We start from the raw sequence: 20,363 nt of genomic DNA, 5'->3' as shown, positions 1-20,363 counted from the left end.
GCAAAACATAGCCGACAGAGTCAATGCGTGAGTGTTAATATAAACATTGATCGAGGGATTTCCACCCATTTAACACGTTATTTTATCATATGTTATTTTATTTGTTATTTTATACATTTTATTTTGTGACGTGATGTGAGCGCAGGTGCAACCCAACAGGCCCCAAACGTGCCTGGCAGCAAGTAAAAATGAAATATAAAAATATAGTCCAAACAGGTAAGGTGTAATTGTATTATGAGCCATAGTGCTTGGTCTGTTTGTCCGATGTAAATCAATTGCAGTTAGAGGCTACATTAATTTTCTTTCTGTAAGCACTTATTGAAATTATCTGAGCACATTACAAGTACATATTTGCTTACTCTGTATGCTCAAATGTGGCCCGTTATAGCCAACAGAAAAAAAGCGGAGGCCCGAAAAACAGGTGGGGGTCCTCCACCACCACCACTCACAGAGGCTGAGCAGTTGGCCCTCAGCCAAAACAGTGGGCGCCCTGTGGCCGAAGGCATCTCTGCGGGGACATCCTCTGAGTCAATAACCCCGCAAGACACAAGTGCCTACATAGGGGGTAAATTCAAAATAATACATGATGTGCATACATCCTTTCTTCACAGTCACCTTTGCAGTGCTACTCATTCATTTGATAAACTCTTTACCATAATGAATTATTTTGTAGTGAAGTTATTTTCCGACTGATTTTGCCTTGCCTCAGTCTTGGTTGTCTTTGAGAGCATAATGACAATGAAGTGTAAGGTGATTGGTATGTTTGTTAATTGCCATTTGGTCCCTTGTAAGTTATAAGTGACCTGTATAAACCTCATATTCTATCAGTTGATGGTGTACTGCATCTGGTGCAGCCTCCTGTTGAGCCAGACCAACATGCAGTTGTGAGTAATACTCCACAGATTATATGAGGTTACAGTAGAACAGCAATGTTGTTTATTTCTTTACTACAGGAAAATAATGAAGAAACATTGACAGCTGTTACAGAGGAGGAAGCAACAGAGACACTTTATGAGGTTTACATCTTTTAATACTTTGTGTACAGGAAATACAGGCGACCAATAAAGCCAGTTGAACAAAACATCTGTTTATTCTTCTTTCAACATGTTGAGGTGATGGGTCAAAAGAAATGATTGTGACATATGGTGTCTCTGACTGCGCTTCCATCTTGTATGTCCGTGGGAGGGTCAGGATGTTCATGGTTTGGATCACTGCTGATGTTTGGTTCAGAAGGACAGTGTTCTCCTCTAATTGTGGCAATGTTGTGAAGAATCACACATGCCACAATAATGTCACATGCCCTTTCTGGGGTGACCCTGAGTCTTTGCAGGCACTGGAACCGGGCCTTAAGCATTCCGATAGTCATTTCAATTCTGGCTCTTGTCCTGCAATTAGCCAGATTATATCGCTGCTGTGGGCCCGGTTCAGGGTCAGGGTAAGGGGTAAGCAAATAGGGTAAACATGGATACCCCCTATCACCAAGCAAGTAGCCAGTGAACTCTCCTAAGACAGAAGGGTACACTTCAGTTCAAATGTCCCTGAAGCAATTGGTCTTTATATATTTTAAAGTATTCTCAACTCACCATGTCCAAATTTTGTGCTCAGTGTACATTCACGGAATATTTGTGAGTCATGGACAGAGCCTGGCCACTTGGCTTCCACATTTGTGATAATGTTGGCAGCATCACATATGATCTTCACAGTGCAGAGAACACAAATTAGCATCCATTACTATAATGAAATAATTTGTTAGTTTGACATGCTACAGGGAACTATGTACCTGTACATTAATGCTGTGGAAAGACTTCCTGTTCACATAGTCTCCTTCATTTACTGAAGGAGCAATGATTGGAATGTGAGTGCCATCTATACAGCCAATCACGCCTGGGAACCCTGAAAATAAATGTGCAATTTAAGTAGTAGTCCAAGTATCACCACATCATACATTAAGTTTTGGTCATCCTGATACCTGCAATTTTGTGGCATCCCTCTTTGATAAATCTTGTGGGTCTATGACCGGGGAACACCACAAACGAGTACAGGAGACGTTTCAGTGCAACTGTAACATTCCTGACTGCCCGACAGACGGTAGCCTTGGAAACGTGCTCAGCGTCACCAATATTATACAGAAAGCTCCCGTTTGCAAGAAACCGAAGTGCAATACAAATAATATGTAATGAACTGAGAGAATGTCCGCGATGTGTCACATCCGTAATATATGGCCTGAGGATGTTATGCAAATAACTTATAGATTGTGCTGAGAAACGGTAACGTTCGCACAGAAAATCATCAGGAAATGATAAAATGTCCAAACGCGCTCTAATCACTCTCTCCCGGCGGAGAGCTCTGCGGAGAATTTGGGCTTCACGATCTACTGGCTCTTCAAGGAAGTGGCACGCCATGTCTGACACTTCCTACTGTCAGGTTTCCGACAAAGGGGCGGAGACAGTCAGGGTTAGTTGTAGTAAACCTGCTAGGGGGCAGGTTAGCTTCACGGAGTGTGTCGTCATAGTGACTCACTCAGGCTGCAGCTGAACTCGCTTTGTGAAACCGAAAACCCAGAGTTTTCGTTAACTCAGGGTATACTTACTCAGTTTTTCCACTAAACCGGCTTCCTGAAACAGGGCCCTGTTGTTGATGGTGTAAGTCAGGTAGTGGTCATCATACTTCACATCAGCTATGCACAAGTCAGAGTGTCCACAGACTTTCAATAATAAAGCCAAGTAGATGATGTAAAAATAGGAATGGTTAAATAGTGCATTCATAATCAGTTGTATGTGTCAACTATGTGGGCACCTCAGTCTTGTTGGGATGAAGGAAAGTTGTGTAACATGTACCATAAGGGCTTCAAAGACATCGTTTAAACAGTAGTCGTCTTATTAGTTATTACGCATCTCCTTTTAAATATTTACAGTGGCTTGCAAAAGTATTCGGCCCCCTTGAACTTTTCCAGATTTTGTCACATTACAGCCACAAACATGAATCAATTTTATTGGAGTTCCACGTGAAAGACCAACACAAAGTGGTGTACACGTGAGAAGTGGAGCGAAAATCATACATGATTCCAAACATTTTTTACAAATAACTGCAATGTGGGGTGTGCGTAATTATTCAGCCCCCTGAGTCAATACTTTGTAGAACCACCTTTTGCTGCAATTACAGCTGCCAGTCTTTTAGGGTCTGTCTCTACCAGCTTTGCACATCTAGAGACTGAAATCTTTGCCCATTCTTCTTTGCAAAACAGCTCCAGCTCAGTCAGATTAGATGGACAGTGTTTGTGAACAGCAGTTTTCAGATCTTGCCACAGATTGGATTTAGATCTGGATTTTGACTGGGCCATTCTAACACATGGATATGTTTTGTTTTAAGCCATTCCATTGTTGCCCTGGCTTTATGTTTAGGGTCGTTGTCCTGCTGGAAGGTGAACCTCCGCCCCAGTCTCAAGTCTTTTGCAGACTCCAAGAGGTTTTCTTCCAAGATTGCCCTGTACTTGGCTCCATCCATCTTCCCATCAACTCTGACCAGCTTCCCTGTCCCTGCTGAAGAGAAGCACCCCCAGAGCATGATGCTGCCACCACCACAGTGGGGATGGTGTGTTCAGAGTGATGTGCAGTGTTAGTTTTCCACCACACATAGCGTTTTGCATTTTGGCCAAAAAGTTCCATTTTGGTCTCATCTGACCAGAGCAGCTTCTTCCACATGTTTGCTGGGTCCCCCACATGGCTTGTGGCAAACTGCAAACAGGACTTCTTATGGTTTTCTGTTAACAATGGCTTTCTTCTTGCCACTCTTCCATAAAGGCCAACTTTGTGCACTGCACGACTAATAGTTGTCCTATGGACAGATTCCCCCACCTGAGCTGTAGATCTTTGCAGTTCGTCCAGAGTCACCATGGGCCTCTTGGCTGCATTTCATTAATATTTTTCAACACACAGATGGTTGAATCTGTCTTCAGTTTACCAGGAGTTGGAACAATTGCACAAGTGCTGCTTATTACTTGCAAATGTGCCACAATTTCAATGGAAATAAAAAGGCTTTCCAGTGGTGTAAGGTTTATTGCCACAGAGCATTGTTACAAAAAAGAAAGTTTCAACCAAAAGCTAATTTTCTACTTTTTTACATAACACTGTTCTCTTCAGGACTTTCAGATATGAAAAGTATATTTATGTGGATTCACGTCTGTTTGCACCATTTAGTTATGAGCTGTTGCATCTGTGGATGCCAAAGAGAATCCTCACCCCACTTTGCAGTTATTTATTTGTAAAAAATGTTTGGAATCATGTATGATTTTAATTCCACTTCTCACGTGTACATCACTTTGTTTTGGTCTTTCATGTGGAACTCCAATAAAAATGATTCATGTTTGTGGCTGTAATGTGACAAAATGTGGAAAAGTTCAAGGGGGCCGAATACTTTTGCAAGCCACTGTAAATATGTTTCTTTCTTCACCCATATCACTGGAAAAATGCTTACCTGTTGACAGCGTAACCAGCCCACAATACAGCGTGTTATTCGGCTTATTTTACCCCGCTGTGCTTAGTTGGGAGCACCATTTTTTCCTGAAACTAAAAAGAAAATTACTAAGCTGCTCAGATATGTGTAGAAGGGCTTTCTAAACACTAAAATAATAAATCTGAGGCCAGATCTTTAAAATATTTTTGTTATGTGGTTCAAATGCAGATTTTTCTGAGTTTAAGAAGGACTTCTTTTACTATGACAGCATGACTTTTTACTTCTTTCTTTTTCAGATGTTCTATTAACAGGAATAGTGAAGTGCACTGAACATACCACTGGATAGCATCAGAGGAGTTTTCAGCACTCATATTTTAAGCTTAGTCAAGACCAGATATTTAAGGAGCGGCTATGGCAGCAGTTTGTTGCCTGATTATTGTCTCCTCTACAGCATTAACTCATGCACGCATCCCTGCAGTATTTATAAGTTTGCAAGTCTGACACAGAAAGCAAATAATTTATTTTGTCCTGAGTGAATGCCCCTTAAAACTCACCTATTTCAGACTTGCAATTTATATAGCAAATCTGCAACTTGATAGTGTTAAATAAAATGATTTTCTTTTAAACTTGAAGCTTTGAAAATCGTTCCTTTTTCCATTAGGACAGAAATTAATATGACAAAGACTCTTTTCAAATTTGTTTAGGCGAATAGAAAATATTTTTAAAGATGTATGGAAAACATGTTGATGCAGAAACATTTATTGAAGCTTCTGAGCTATTTGTGTAATTTTCTCCTAAAGATCTTGGGTAGATTTGGCCTTTAGATTGGGAATTTAACATCTCGTACAAAATTAAAGTTTTTAATTTAAGTTTGGTAGAATTCTATTTCAAAGAAAAACAAGATTCTCTGCTAAGTTAATGACATCACACTCAATTTGCTCTATCAGATCAAAGGAAACAGACCAAAGGGGCACGTGACATCATCTCAAAAGTCCTTAAATAGGACCGCAGCGTGCTCTCAGTATGTCTCAGAACTGTGCGACTCTTTAGGAACACACCACGAGCCAACCTTTAGGAAAACGATTTGAAACGTTCAGTGTATGCAACGAACACAAGTCCAAACCCTGATCAAGTAGAAAAAAATCTTCATTGTACATTGTAAGAGCAAAGACAAGAAGAATGCAGAGTATGCAGCAAAACCTTGATCCCCAGGAAGGAACCTCATCGGCCGCTGTTCGCCCTAACACAAAAGCGAAGCAGCCAAACCCAAAGCAAAGAGGGAAAAACCGGGCACCAAATGAGGTGACTTCATCTGCCAAACCAAAGGGTGAAAATAAGAATAAAAAGCAAAGAAATGCAAACCCAAACCCCAGAGCCAGAAACCCTGGACCCAATCGAGGGCATGGGCCACATCAGCCCAATCCCCACTTTAACCCCAATAATGGGCCTGGGCAGCATTGGTACAAGCCACCGTTTTTACCGAACCGAGGGCCTGTGCATCATCAGCCTGACTTTAGAACCAATGATGGACCATCTCAACCACAGCCTAATCCTCACTTAATGCCACATGATGGCAAATGTCCATATAGTGAGACCGATGAAATGGCTGCACTGAGATTTCACCTGCAGGAGGCTCAGCACATGAGTAAAACCAATCTCTACAATATGACAGCAGCGAACCACAAAGCCTCTGCGGCTAAAACCCAAAATGATTGGCTTCGCCTAAAGCTACAGTGCTGCAGAGGAAATGCTGAGAAAACCATTCTTGAGCTCCAAAAACAACTGGAACAGGCTCGCAGAAGCAGACCCGAGGAGAATCTCACCCCTGATGTGCGTGAGGCTCCTGTTCAAGACAGCAACACAGCTGTCACAGCTGCAGAGCTGAGTGTGGACGCTTCAACACAAACTACAGAAGCTCCACACACAGACTCTACAGAGGTGAAAACTGTTCGGGAAGCTGAGTTGGAGGTCCAATGTAAAAAACAGCAGGAAGAGATCCAACAACTCCGCGAGCAGCTCCTCAAAACACAGAAAAACCTAGAAGAGGAAGTTGCAAAACGTAAAGAACAGGAAGAAAGAGCCCCCTGTGAGTTCGCTGAGCTCATAGTCAAACTCTGCCTCAGTGAGGCTGTTTGTGAGGCAAATAATTTGGAGGTCCAAAACGTAAAAGAAGAGCTGGAAAAAACCAGAGCTTTCTACCTGGAGATTGTAGAGAGGAAAAACCAGGAGAACACAACAATCCGCAAACAACTCAAGCAAACAGAAGATGAAAAGATCATTCTTCAGGAGTCGTTGCGGTCTCTGCAAGAGACAAGAAAGAAGGAAGAGACCGAGTCCAACGTTGGCAATCAGGATCATTCTCCAGCCAAAAAAGAGACCATAGATCAAAAAGAGACCAGCGTTACTGAAGCAGAAAATTCTCCAGCCCAAGTCGAGACACTCCAGGAGAATAAGCAAGAAAAAGAGGAGGCCAGTACTACCAAACCAGAAAATCCAGAGGCCCGAGATGACAACATGCAGAGAGAAAAGCCAAAAAAGAAAAAGAAGCGCAACTGGTTTCTGAGACTGTTCACTTAAGTGACTTCAGCTCTGTCTCCTATAAAATCAAAGTTATATACAACTAAATATTAACAGTTACTTCAACTCCCTAAACATCAATTTTAAAGCATATTTGCTTTAATATTTAGCTGTGTATACATTTGTCATCGGCTCCACCCCTCCCAACCGGTCGCGGCAGATGGCCGCCCCTCCCTGAGCCTGGTTCTGCCGGAGGTTTCTACCTTTTTAAAGGTAGTTTTTCCTCCCCACTGTCGCCAAGTGCTTGCTCATAGGGGATTGTTGGGTTTTTTCTTTAATTCAGTTCAGTTCAATTCATTTGTATGTAAATGCTGTTGAATTGAATTGTACGGTGGCCCCTAGAGACAAAGCACGTACAAACTCCAAAACACTTACAAAATCCAAAACACGTGCAAAATCCAAAACACATGCAAGCTCCAAAACACTTACAAAATAAAAAACACATGCAAAAGACAAAACACGTACAAAATATAAAAAACATGCAAAATCCAAAACACGTACAAAATCCAAAACACGTGCAAACTCCAAAGCACTTACAAAATCCAAAACACGTGCAAACTCCAAAACACTTACAAAATAAAAAACACATGCAAAAGACAAAACACGTACAAAATACAAAACACATGCAAACTCCAAAACACGTACAAAATCCAAAACACATGCAAACTCCAAAACACGTACAAAATACAAAACACATGCAAAATACAAAACACGTACAAAATCCAAAACACGTACAATATACAAAACACGTGCAAAATACAAAACACGTGCAAACTCCAAAACACTTACAAAATACAAAACACATGCAAAATACAAAACACGTACAAAATACAAAACACGTACAAAATACAAAACGCGTGCAAAATACAAAACACGTACAAAATCCAAAACACGTGCAAACTCCAAAACACATGCAAAATACAAAACACGTGCAAAATACAAAACACGTGCAAAATACAAAACACATGCAAAATACAAAACACGTACAAAATACAAAACACGTGCAAAATACAAAACACGTGCAAAATCCAAAACACGTGCAAACCCCAAAACACGCGCAAACCCCAAAACACGCGCAAACTCCAAAACACAACGGAAGTGCTCCAGGACGCTAGGGGCAGTGTTGAGCTTTTGTTACCTAGTAACTACACAAGCCAGGAAGTACCAATGACCGGATTTGGGGTCTGCAGCCTTAAAGGCCGCATTTTAAGGCTGATTATGTCACAGCGACACGACAAAGACTGTCCCAATTCAAAGGCTGCTCGAAATGCGGCCCTCAAATGTGTCCTTAATTTCTCTGAATTTTAAGGATGGGTCTGTGTAGCCTTCATGGCCCAACATATCCCAGACTTCATAGCGCGGCGGTGGTTTGGATAATTTTGCCGAAAAAAAACGGCGGAAGCGGAGCGGACGAAGACTAAACTTCCAGAAGTAAGTACTGAATATTATGTCACTTATTTATGCGCAAATGTTTTTATAATGAAGAACATTAAAACATTACTGTTGGCAACATGTCGGGAAAGTTATGTGACATTAGCGACGTTTGTACTAACTTGGTTTTAAAGCCTTCACTTCAAAATATTCGCCGTTCAATAGCTGACTTTAATCTTACAGAGAATGTGATGATTTTATGCGTAATTAAAGTCAGTCATGTCAGTCAGCTGACGGTTCACTCCTTAAGCTGAAAGAAAGATGCTTTAATCACAGGAGTCACACATGTGTCCACTGTACCATCTGGGAACTCTTCTTGTTTAGCACTCGTAATGACACAAACACTAAATCCTCCTTCTCTGGTGCTGTTTTGTAGCAGTGTGTACACCTGAGACTGTCACCTGTCTGTCCTGCACTCTCTCTCTGTTTCTTTCTCTCTGATTGTGGAATAAAAGTATGAACATGTATTTATAAGTCACACTTGTGTTTGAATCCTGCAGCTTATCACACATTTGATTTCTATGTGTGACACCTGCAAGTGTCCAGAGTGAGGACAGACTGAGGGACCCACTGCATTACATCATCTGTGAGGCTTTGCACCCCTGATGATCCACCAGGACAATCTCAGCAGTATGTGAGGAAGAGGAGGAGGAAGAGCCAGCAGCAGCTGACAGATGGAGAGAATAGACAGACTGTTCCCTGTTTGTGAAGGACTGCTAGAAAAGTTTAAAATAACTAATTGTCTGTCCTGAATCAGTCTTATTAGGTAATGTTCAAATAATGTTATCATCCCAGTGTTTTCAGTGTGAGAGAAAGTACTCAGGGCCTTCAAGTTACACACTATGAAAGGCAGCAACAAGTTCAATGTTCAGAAACCTAAAGTATGTATCAGCAGCAGAATGGAGCTAAAAATAAATGTTTGTTTCAGTTCTATGAAGCTTTGAGGATTTTGGATCAGTAGCACTGCTGTGTTTGTTGCATCATATTGCTGTAATTGTTTATATGCTTTATATATTCTGAGCTAAGTTGATCTATAGTGTTACATCATATTCTATAAGGATGTTATGTGTTTGTATACTTTCTGCCCAGTTTGACCAATTTAGCAGACGTCAGCCTGTTTAAAGCTCTGATATCTATTCTGTATGACTTAAAGCAGTTATGACATGGTCTGATTTTCTCACCCAATAAAGGAATATTTAATACATCAGTCTACTCTTCATTTTATCAGAAACATATATATACTATTATATATTGTACGTATATTTATTAGTTTCAGATGTAGCCATTCTTGTATTTTGCTTGTTTACATTATTGTATTTTGCACAACTCTGTTGCTTGTGAAGCTCGCACACAAGAATTTCACTCACATGTGCTGTACCAATGTACCTGCACATGTGATGTGACAATAAAAGTGATTTGATTTGAAACAGCTCACAGCTTGTACATTTTCTTTTTACACATGTATGTAAGCATTTGAGCCAAATTTAGTAATGCCAACATACTGAAGGAACATTTGTCTCTTATATATGATACACCTATGCACTGTCAATATACATTTTGAACCAGCTGCAGATGTCAGAGTAACAACTGACTGACCCCCACATAAAGTGCGTTACAGTAGTCCACAGGGGAAGAAATAAAAGCATGGATCACAGTTTCAAAGTGCTGCCTAGAAAGAAACGATTTCACTCTTGCCAGTCGCCTTAAATGATAAAAATGGACTGGTCCAACTTAAAACCAAGGGCAGTAACAACAGGTTTAAAATAAACCTCCAGGGGTTCCAAATGAAAAGAAGAGGACTCACAGGGGCCACTGGGTCCAAACACCAACAAATCTGTTTTCTTTTCATTCAAATTTAAAAAGTTTAGAGCCAACCAAGCTTTAATGTCATCTAGGCATGTCAAGAGAGGTTTTATTCAGATGCCATCCTTCGGCTTCAGTGGCAAATAAATTTGGCAGTCATTCCTATATACTTGTCTTTGAGTGAAGATTTAAGGTGGTAAGACATGTAAATAACTGCAACTTGAATCTGTACTGAAGCTCAGTATTTGACAAAGAGTTCATGTTCACTGCTGTAATACCTAATAATGACTAATATAATAACCATAATATTGGCCATATTATATTTACATTACCAAAGTGATATGACTTTAGTCTCATGAACAACATTAGCTAATTGTTATTTACTAGCTAATCTTAAATGACTGTTCAGTACAGAAATGAAGCCCAAAAATCATGTTTTACTGTCCTGTGGTCTCAGCCTCAGATACTTATCAAATCACACAAAGCTCTTGTAGAAACAAACAAACAAATGAAAAAAAAATATGTTCTCCTTCATTTCTGTCAAAAAAAGTTGTATGACACGTTTCCAGCTGTTAGTATCATAGTTGCTAGGCAACCTGGGAAGCGCAACGGAGACTAGAGCCCATGTGTTTGCAACAAACTTGCCGTTTATTTTACAAATCGAGCTCAACACTGCCCCTAGCGTCCTGGAGCACTTCCGTTGTGATTTGGAGTTTGCATGTGTTTTGAATTTTGTACGTGTTTTGGATTTTGTATGTGTTTTGGAGTTTGCACGTGTTTTGGATTTTGTACGTGTTTTGGATTTTGCATGTGTTTTGGATTTTGTATGTGTTTTGAATTTTGTACGTGTTTTGAATTTTGTACGTGTTTTGGAGTTTGCACGTGTTTTGGAGTTTGCACGTGTTTTGGATTTTGCACGTGTTTTGTATTTTGTACGTGTTTTGGATTTTGCATGTGTTTTGGATTTTGTATGTGTTGAGGAGTTTGTGCGTGCTATTTGGAATTTGTAAGTGTTTTGGAGTTTATACATGCTTTGTCTCTAGGGGCCACCGTAGGAATTGAACTGAATTAAAGAAGATTTATAGGAGACAAAGTAAGTCACAGAGTGAACCAGGGTATTATAACATCTTACCCATAAAAATAAAAAATTGCATTAACCAAAAAATCTGTTGTCTGAACCTGTAATTTTGTCTCATTTAAAACATGTAAAAATGTCAAATTAGAACAATCTAACAGCAGAAATAAAAATGTTTACATGCTGCTTGAAAACATTGTTCTGTGAATGATATCTACTGTATCTGTGCTGTTGATGCCTTTTGAAAGCATTCCTAATAGCATCTATCAAGTAATATGCCTTGCTCAATGGTTCATGGAAGTATTAACAGTTTTGGTAACTGACTTTGTAAATTGAAATTCTACAGCCTTACACTAGTAAACGCTTGTGCTACACACGGAAGACAGGTATAGTCAGCTCAGTATCCAGTGGGAAGTTTTCTCTTTGGCATCCACAGATGCAACAGCTCATAACTAAATGGTGCAAACAGAGGTGAATCCACCTAAGCAGCACTTGTACGATTGCCCCCCGGCTCCAACTCCCAGTAAACTGAAGACAGATTCAACCATCTGTGTGTTGAAAAATATTAATGAGTCCACACCGCATTTTCTTCTTAGTAATAGCCATGTAACAATAGAAATATAGAAACAGTAATTAATCAGATTACTAGTTACTGAAAAAAGTAACGGCCGTTATTCTCATCACTGATAATGACACGATTATTTGCATTTCCACTACTTATAAACTAGTGTCAGTATTTAATGATCAATATCCACAAATAAGAATTGGAAATAAATGGCACTGGATAAGCACAAATCTGACTGAGAACTTAAACTTCACCTTCATTTTTCTGTCTGTCCTGCTCACATCTCCAATGCTTGTACACGTTGTCATTAGCATGTCTTCACTCAGCCACTCCACATTGGCCACACCGCTTTACTAACTAAAACGCCGGTGTCGGCACATAAGGACGCCGTCACAACCCGTCAACGACACTGATTAACGTTTATACACTGTAAAAACGATAACTAGCAATTGTTGATTTCACTAAAGTTTTTAAATTAAACTGACTTAGAAATAAAACTTTCCATTTACAACCTAAAAAAGCTTGTCTACCCAACAAATTTCTTTCATTGTTGTCCTAACTAAGATTTTCTAGACAGCATAACAAAGATTATCAACTTTTGAGCAGAGTTTCTGAGTCAAGTTGGGAACCAGTGGGAAACCCCGTAGATGACTGGCACATGTGGTCTGAACAAGTTTGAACTAAACCAAACGGACTTTCAGCTGAGCCTGAGCAGACCTGAGCTGTGTGATAGTGGTTTACCATGTGTTCTAGACTAAAAACCTCCTAAGAAAATTTGAACCATCGTGGCTAGATTTGGATGTAAAATGCAATTTTTCGACCATTGAGGATTTTCACTTCTGCAGTTTTGGACAGGTGCTGGAGCTGCCGACCATTTACCCTAGCAGGTAAGCTAACTACATGTGTTATTAAGATTTTCTACAAGCGCCTAGGCTGCATCCTCCTGAGGACCCGGGAGGATGGAACTAGTAAAACACTGAAAAAGGCCAACTATAGCATTTTTAAGTTATCTAAGTGACTTAATTGACCCCCCCCTTGGCTAGCTATCGAGCTGGTGGGTAACAGACGTCTCCGAAAGCGTCGGAGCACTTTTGCAAGTATATGTTGTCTTAATAAACTGAACAGATATTAGCAATTTACACAGCTACATTAACGCCTGAAAATATCTTAAAAGTTTATTTTGTGACCCAGAAAGAGTAATATTAAAACTAATTCCACAGATAGAATTTGCACATGCGCAATAAGGATCGGGGAGTCCGATCCGTAACTTTTTTCTCTCGTTTTTTTTCTACATTATATTGAAATGTTTCAATATTGCAAACATTTTAAGAGATGCTTATTATAAGGAGGACGTATTTCTCGGACGCATTTAGAGGAGTCCACTATGAATTTGGGCAGCCTTCGTCGCGCCGCTGTGTCGTAATCGGGCTACAAGCAGCCTCTGAAGGTTTTAGCTCAGAGAAAGACTTCAGTAGATTCATTGCTGGACATCTCTATAATGACTTTACTGTGAAATGGGAAAATGTTGTATTTTGTTTCTTTCGAAGGCAAAAAAAAAGAAGATGTTTACTGTATAATAAACTTATTAGTTATCTTAGCTAAATTTTATTTTCACAAATGCAAATACAGTAACAAAAAACCTAATTTTAAACATTACTATAATGATGTTTTATGTTACATAAAATTGATTAGTGGATCACTTAACAAAAAGGCTATGAAAACTATTACCATTTGTAGTAATTACAAATTATTTGAATGTATGTAATTCTTTGTATTACACCCCCTGGCATATGTTAATTTTGTTCTGATTGTATACATGTTCTGTATACTGTTTCTTAATAAAGTTTAATATTAAAAAAAAAAAAGGTTTTAGCTCAGAGTAGTGGCCAGCGCAAAAAGTAATGTTTAATGTTAAACACTCTGAAATTCAGACAGACATCACTAAATGACGGTATCTCACACTGGCTTTTTACAGCACTTCTGCCATGGTAAAACTTATTAGCTTATTACCCGTTTTGTAACCAGTTTCAATGTTATCTTTGCATGAAAACGTTATGTTAACCTTGACAACAAACTGGGCCAAGCACGCGTTGTCATGGAGACTCTTTCATGGGTCGGTGTAGGATATGTGCGCCAATTATATGACAGTGATATAAGTAACTTGCATATTGTCTAATATTTGTCTAATATTGTTTTTTCACTTTTTCAATAGTCACCGTTTATCCGGTGCAGCACTGTTACTTTAATGTTTAAAGCTGACTTGACAGTTTGTCAGCTGGTGTAAGATTGCCTAATGTACTGTAAGTTAATGTCACACGCAAATTAAAGTTGTACTTCATGCTCTGTATTATAAGATTGCTACATTTTCAGAGCTTTTTACATAATGGGGAAGGAGACAATATTAAAGGAATGATTGTGTGTTGTTGATGTATACTGTGTTACAGATAGTATTAATTTTTCTATAGTTATTGCATTTTTTTATCATAGTAACAAAAAAATGTTTGAATTCAAGCTTGCATTTATGTTACATGTCATGTATGTTATCAATCATATACTTGATATAGTAGACAAGTGGTCATATGTAAGTTAATATGATTCCTTACATATTTTTTTCATGATGTCTCTGGTTTTGGCTTGTTGATGTATTCAGCTCCTGCATCTATGGATTCCTTCTGTGTGTTAGATATGGATGTTTTATCCCATTGCAAAAGTGCTTTTGGCAAAATTGACTATGTCTCTTGTGTTTCAGGGGTGGATTTCATGCAGTGCCGATTTTGCAAATTCACAAGCTCCAGTCAAGAGACTCTTTTGAAACATTTCCGCCTTCATCACGGACAAGGTGCACATTGGCCATGCATTCACACAGACTTTGTATGTGTATTTAAAACACCTGGAGCATTACGATCACACCTCTCAAGGTCACACTCAATAGTAAAAATCCACAAAAATTCCACATTTCAGTGTGAACATAATATATATTTGCATATTGATACTGTTTTTTGTGGAGGGTGTTTCTATTCCTGTGCAAAATGTGTATTCATGAGAGATTTTTGAAGTAGGTTTTGCGGTTGATAACACAGTCAGGCATATAACATGGTGCAGACTGTACAAGGCAGCTACCCAGAAATTTTCTGTGCTGAATAAATGGCAATATTTTGGTTATTGTCTTGTTTAGATATCTGAAGAATTTCATCGGATCACAAGCAAAGACCTCCTGGGGACGTTCAATGCATCCCTGGACAAATTTGTGCCTGGCCTGCTGAAACTATACCGGTCTAAGAAGGGAGCTCTTGGTGAGGAGATGGAAGACATCTTGGATAAACTTGATGAACAGGTAAGTGCTCCTTTACCTGACATTTTTAGAAGAGAGTATACCTTTGTCATAACAGAAAAAAATGTTGGCTTCAGCCAAAACACATCAATGGAAATGAATGTCATCAGTCATTACTTTGTTTTTATTTGGCGGTATTTTATTTAATTTGTAAAAAGAAAGTAAAATTGTTAAAATGGTGTTTTGTTTTTTTAAGTTTTACATGTTGCTGGGCCTGATCTGTATTTTATTTTCATTACTATAAGAGTTCTGATTTTGCATTGTGTGTAGGTACACCACGTTACTATACTAATTTAAATGTCTGTTTTCCACTGAATACTCTTTAGACATCTGACATTGTGTCCCACCAAAAGACAGCAGCACTGAGAGGCCTGCCCATTTTCCTCGGAGAGGATGCAACACAGGTTTTCCTGAAGTGCTTAGTAAGTACAAAAAAGTAATGCAAGAAAAACTAGTTGCTATGAGATGTTTTTAAAAGATGATTTAATCCAAAATGGAAATGTACACTTCCTCAGTGCAGTCCAGATAATTTTATGGTGAGGATTGCAGTTGTCATAACTCTCGCTGCTTTTTTTTCTGCTGAGGAGCACCTGGGCATTGTTAGCGGGTGTTCAACAGCAGAAAATATTTTTGTACAAAACTCATCACAAGGTTGGTTGGTGAAAGATATTGTGCCGTTAATTAAAGGAAAATAAGCTTTTTCTTTTTAAAACCTCCATGAGTCAAATGAGCATCATGGTATAGAGGTTAAAGTTAAGATCTTTAGAAATGTATTTTGTCTTTAATTTTTCTTAGCTTTCAATAATTCATATTTTACTTTTCTTCTCTTCAGGACACTGACATTTTGGAACCAGTGTTGAACGGTGCATCAGTTGCCATCCTCACCATCCTGCAAGATGACGATGCCGATACGTCTGTGCGAGAACATGCTGTTGTGTTGGAAGGGGACATCGTGCTACATAACATTCCAGACCTCTCTACTGCCTTGGCATACCTCTTTGGCCTTCTGTATGCCCTCAACATTGATTATCCAAAGCAGATGAGTTTACCTTTGAAGCAATTCAGGGCATCTTTTTTGAACTCGGTGGCTCTCGATGCTCACAGCGCATAAGGTCTCTAAAAACAAAGCTTTTGCTGTGACTGTTAACGGGGAAGCCAGACATGAGTTTAACTTGTTCTTAAACATGTTCAAGTGCATTGTAGAGTCATGTAAAAAAACAAAACAAAACCCAGTAGTTCAACCCATTTCCCTCTATATAATCGTTCATTTTACCTGATAGTTCACTGTTCATTGATGGTAACATTTCTAATAACTTTTGACTTCTGTAGTTCATCATAGTGAGCCCATGTAAAATGTCAATGTCTGGGTACAAAGGCAATTGTTTGTTGCACTACCCTATTTAGTGTGCAATAGTTAAGTTAAGCTTTTACAGGACAGTCAGGGTGTGAACGTGAATGACTAAGCTGCTGGACACTTTTCTTTTTTTCTGGACTCTGGAATTTTAATGTCTCTGCTGGGGTGCTCAAAGCACCCTAAAGAAACTGGCAACACGTTTTTTTCTGTTTGTTTGCTTTTTTACAGAAATTCACCCCACTGCCCATGACCTTCTGAAATATACTGAAAGCACTGTTGAAAAAAATAAATACGTTTTTACATAACATTCAGTTGTGCTTTGTTTTATTCTATATCTGTTTGAGTGTTTTTTCAAGTACGATAACAGCATACATTTTTCTTTATTAATATTGGTAAATTTTCAACTCACTGGAGTAAGAATTGTATGATTATTCAACAAGAATATCTGTGTTTGGTGAATTTAGGAATACATGTTGCAGGTTATGGATGCGAGTGGAAGTGGTCCTCTGTGACATGACCACTGGGACAGAAGACTGGGCAGCTGAGCACTCCTCTGAAGCAGTACAAAGTACAGAACTAACTGAACCTCCATCCGCTATATAAATGTGATATTAAAATAATATTAATACAAGAAATACAAACTTCTCATTCTAATGATTTCACAAAGCTTCAAATAGCTCCATGTGCTTGCTGATTATATTGTAGATGGATGACGTTCCTTACACACTTGGAAAAATGAGACATTAAATTTAAATGAGATGTCTGTTCCCCCTGATGTAACCCAGCTCTGAAATAATTTGTCCAAAAACAACAAAAAAAATGGTAAATGGTAAATGGCCTGTATTTGTATAGCGCTTTTCTAGTCCCTAAGGACCCCAAAGCGCTTTATACAACCTGTCACACACATTCACACACTGGTGATGGCAGGCTACATTGTAGCCACAGCCACCCTGGGGTGCACTGACAGAGGCAAAAACTGCGTTAGCTTGTGGAAATCTGATGTCAATAATTAATTAAATGTGTCAATAATTAATTAAAATGTGAAATACATAAATAATTAATTAAATGTGTCAATAATTAATTAATTACATGTGTCATAACTATTTATTTAATTAATTAATTCCAATTTTAATTAATTATTGACACATTTAATTAATTATTTAATGGTGTATTTAATTAATTCATTATGGCAGTCCTGGCGTTCCATAGTTTAGAAGGTTGCATGTGTATTACTGTTAAAGTATACAATCAAGAGAGAGTTTCACTTGTTTGTTTTTGGAACTTTGTTTAAAGTTGTAACTTTCACTGGTGTGATATCTCACCACTAGATGTCAGTAGAGTACAGACTGCAGTCAGCTGAGTTCTGTTGTCTTACCCCCTCTAAAGTGCATAATCCTAGCAATGGTGGCTGCAGGAGGACGAAAAACTGTGACTGGTTGATCCATATGGAGTGCAGGCTGTCAGTCTGCTCTTTACCTGAGCTCTGAATAGAGCTTTGTTAGTTACTGAAGGCCATTTCTGTCGAATGACAGTGATACTGAGCTGAGTTGCTGAGTTTTTCCTGAACTTCTTTTGTTGGTAAGTGCTGCTGTTTTTGTCACTGTAAGCCTCTGTTAGCTGGTGTTAGTAAAACTTTCATTGTTGGACGCTTAGAGAATAAATCCTCAAATGATGTGCGGGTATCACACTGTTTACCAGAGGGAAAGTGTGATTTTCTTAGGAGACTCAGTGATAATATTAGCTGGCAAAATGTTAGCTTATAACCAGCTGGTGTTGTTGTTATTAAGCCAGGTCGTTGTCAGCTGTCTGGAGGGTCACATGTCTAATCTTCTGACAGTAAATAACTGCGAAAATGTCTGGAATCGTTAATAAAGACATTTGGGACAGTTGTTAAATTGTATAACTCTCTCAATGCTCTCTACCTGACCACCTAAAATTGAGCCTTCTGATAATATGATGTAACTGAGATTCATTATGGTCAGCAGAATTTCTTTTTATTGCTGAATGTTGGAGGCACTGCCTTTCAAAGCAGAGACTTCGCCCCGATAGGATGATCGCTCTGCTGCAAGGCTGACTCAGAGAGCAAGTTTAGAATAACCAGTTAACCTAACACATATGTCTGTGGGTGTGGAAGGAAACCAGAGCACTGAGAGAAAACCTACAGAATTAAAAGGGAACAGATGGGCTGTGGATCTTTGTGCCCTTTACCACCATGCCAAGTACCAAATAATCATATAGCCCACTGTAGAGTAGCCAAATGTGGTAAAAGATATTAATTATTTTTCATGTATTAGTATTAGTAATGTTGAAAGACACATGTATATTTAACAGGAACAGGCTGTATCACCTTTTTTTCTTTTTTTTTCTAATAAAATTCAGATTTGTTTTGCAGCTCTATATAGATTCTTTTTGGCCACTAAAATGCTCAAAAATGATATTTTGGGAGCACAGGTTGCTCACCCCAGAAGTGGAATAGCTACTTCTGAGGAAAAACGTTCTGATTTGGCTTTCATGAAGACCAGAAAACAAAGAAACCCGAGTCTGACTACATGATTGTCCAACAATCATAATATTCTGGTTGTAAGGAAATGTACTCAAAGGAGAGTTCATGTATAAACCAAGAAGAATAGTGAAAAATATCTGATTTCAAATAGTGGGTTAATCAATGGAAGAAAAAAATGTAAGAAAATTAAGCACAGAAACAACTTGTTAAAATTGTGTGTGTGTACAGTGGGGCAAAAAAGTATTTAGTCAGCCACCGATTGTGCAAGTTCCCCCACTTAAAATGATGACAGAGGTCAGTAATTTGCACCAGAGGTACACTTCAACTGTGAGAGACAGAATGTGAAAAAAAAATCCATGAATCCACATGGTAGGATTTGTAAAGAATTTATTCGTAAATTAGGGTGGAAAATAAGTATTTGGTCACCTCAAACAAGGAAAATCTCTGGCTCTCACAGACCTGTAACGTCTTCTGTAAGAAGCTTTTCTGTCCCCCACTCGTTACCTGTATGAATGGCACCTGTTTGAACTCATCATCTGTATAAAAGACACCTGTCCACAGCCTCAAACAGTCAGACTCCAAACTCCGCCATGGCCAAGACCAAAGAGCTTTCGAAGGACACCAGGAAAAGTATTGTAGACCTGCACCAGACTGGGAAGAGTGAATCTACAATAGGCAAGCAGTTTGGTGTGAAAAAATCAACTGTGGGAGCAATCATCAGAAAATGGAAGACATACAAGACCACTGATAATCTCCCTCGATCTGGGGCTCCACGCAAGATCTCATCCCGTGGGGTCAAAATGATCATGAGAACAGTGAGCAAAGATCCCAGAACCACACGGGGGGACCTGGTGAATGACCTGCAGAGAGCTGGGACCAAAGTAACAAAGGTCACCATCAGTAACACACTACAACGGCAGGGAATCAAATCCCGCAGTGCCAGACGTGTTCCGCTGCTGAAGCCAGTGCATGTCCAGGCCCGTCTGAAGTTTGCCAGAGAGCACATGGATGATACAGCAGAGGATTGGGAGAATGTCATGTGGTCAGATGAAACCAAAGTAGAACTTTTTGATATAAACTCAACTCGTCGTGTTTGGAGGACGAAGAATACTGAGTTGCATCCCAAGAACACCATACCTACTGTGAAGCATGGGGGTGGAAACATCATGCTATGGGGCTGTTTCTCTGCCAAGGGGACAGGACGACTGATCCGTGTTAAGGACAGAATGAATGGGGCCATGTATCGTGAGATTTTGAGCCAAAACCTCCTTC

At 39.2% G+C, this 20,363-nt stretch overlaps 1 protein-coding gene across 2 annotated transcripts; it reads left to right on the top strand.

The window, feature by feature from the left end:
* Positions 1-12,332: 12,332 nt before the first annotated feature.
* LOC146700077 (uncharacterized) lies at positions 12,333-16,895 on the top strand. Of its 2 annotated transcripts, none has more exons than XR_014922507.1 (5): positions 12,333-13,350; positions 13,770-14,742; positions 15,079-15,237; positions 15,561-15,656; positions 16,067-16,895. XR_014922507.1 is itself a non-coding variant. In XM_085470118.1 (5 exons), the coding sequence occupies exons 3-5, from the start codon at positions 15,205-15,207 to the stop codon at positions 16,343-16,345; spliced, it is 408 nt and encodes a 135-aa protein (XP_085326244.1). In that variant the 5' UTR covers positions 12,333-12,790; positions 14,653-14,742; positions 15,079-15,204; the 3' UTR covers positions 16,346-16,895. The 2 variants fall into 2 exon arrangements, 1 of the variants encoding a protein (XP_085326244.1); XM_085470118.1 differs by having other exon boundaries at positions 12,333-12,790; positions 14,653-14,742.
* Positions 16,896-20,363: the final 3,468 nt, after the last annotated feature.

This window comes from Copadichromis virginalis, linkage group LG10, assembly GCF_057382275.1.
Source record: "Copadichromis virginalis isolate Kocher_CV1m ecotype Utaka linkage group LG10, C_Virginalis_male_GT1.1, whole genome shotgun sequence".
In the NCBI taxonomy this organism is placed as follows: domain Eukaryota; kingdom Metazoa; phylum Chordata; class Actinopteri; order Cichliformes; family Cichlidae; genus Copadichromis; species Copadichromis virginalis.
The sequence above is the reverse complement of the archived record's forward strand: the minus strand, read 5'-3'. Positions and strand labels throughout refer to the sequence as shown.

Excerpts from the sequence above, each read along its gene's own strand:
- LOC146700077 (XM_085470118.1), top strand. The coding sequence starts at position 15,205 with ATGGAAGACATCTTGGATAAACTTGATGAACAG. Across the intron at positions 15,238-15,560 it reads TGGATAAACTTGATGAACAG|ACATCTGACATTGTGTCCCA; the intron begins GTAAGTGCTCCT and ends AATACTCTTTAG. Across the intron at positions 15,657-16,066 it reads AGGTTTTCCTGAAGTGCTTA|GACACTGACATTTTGGAACC; the intron begins GTAAGTACAAAA and ends TCTTCTCTTCAG.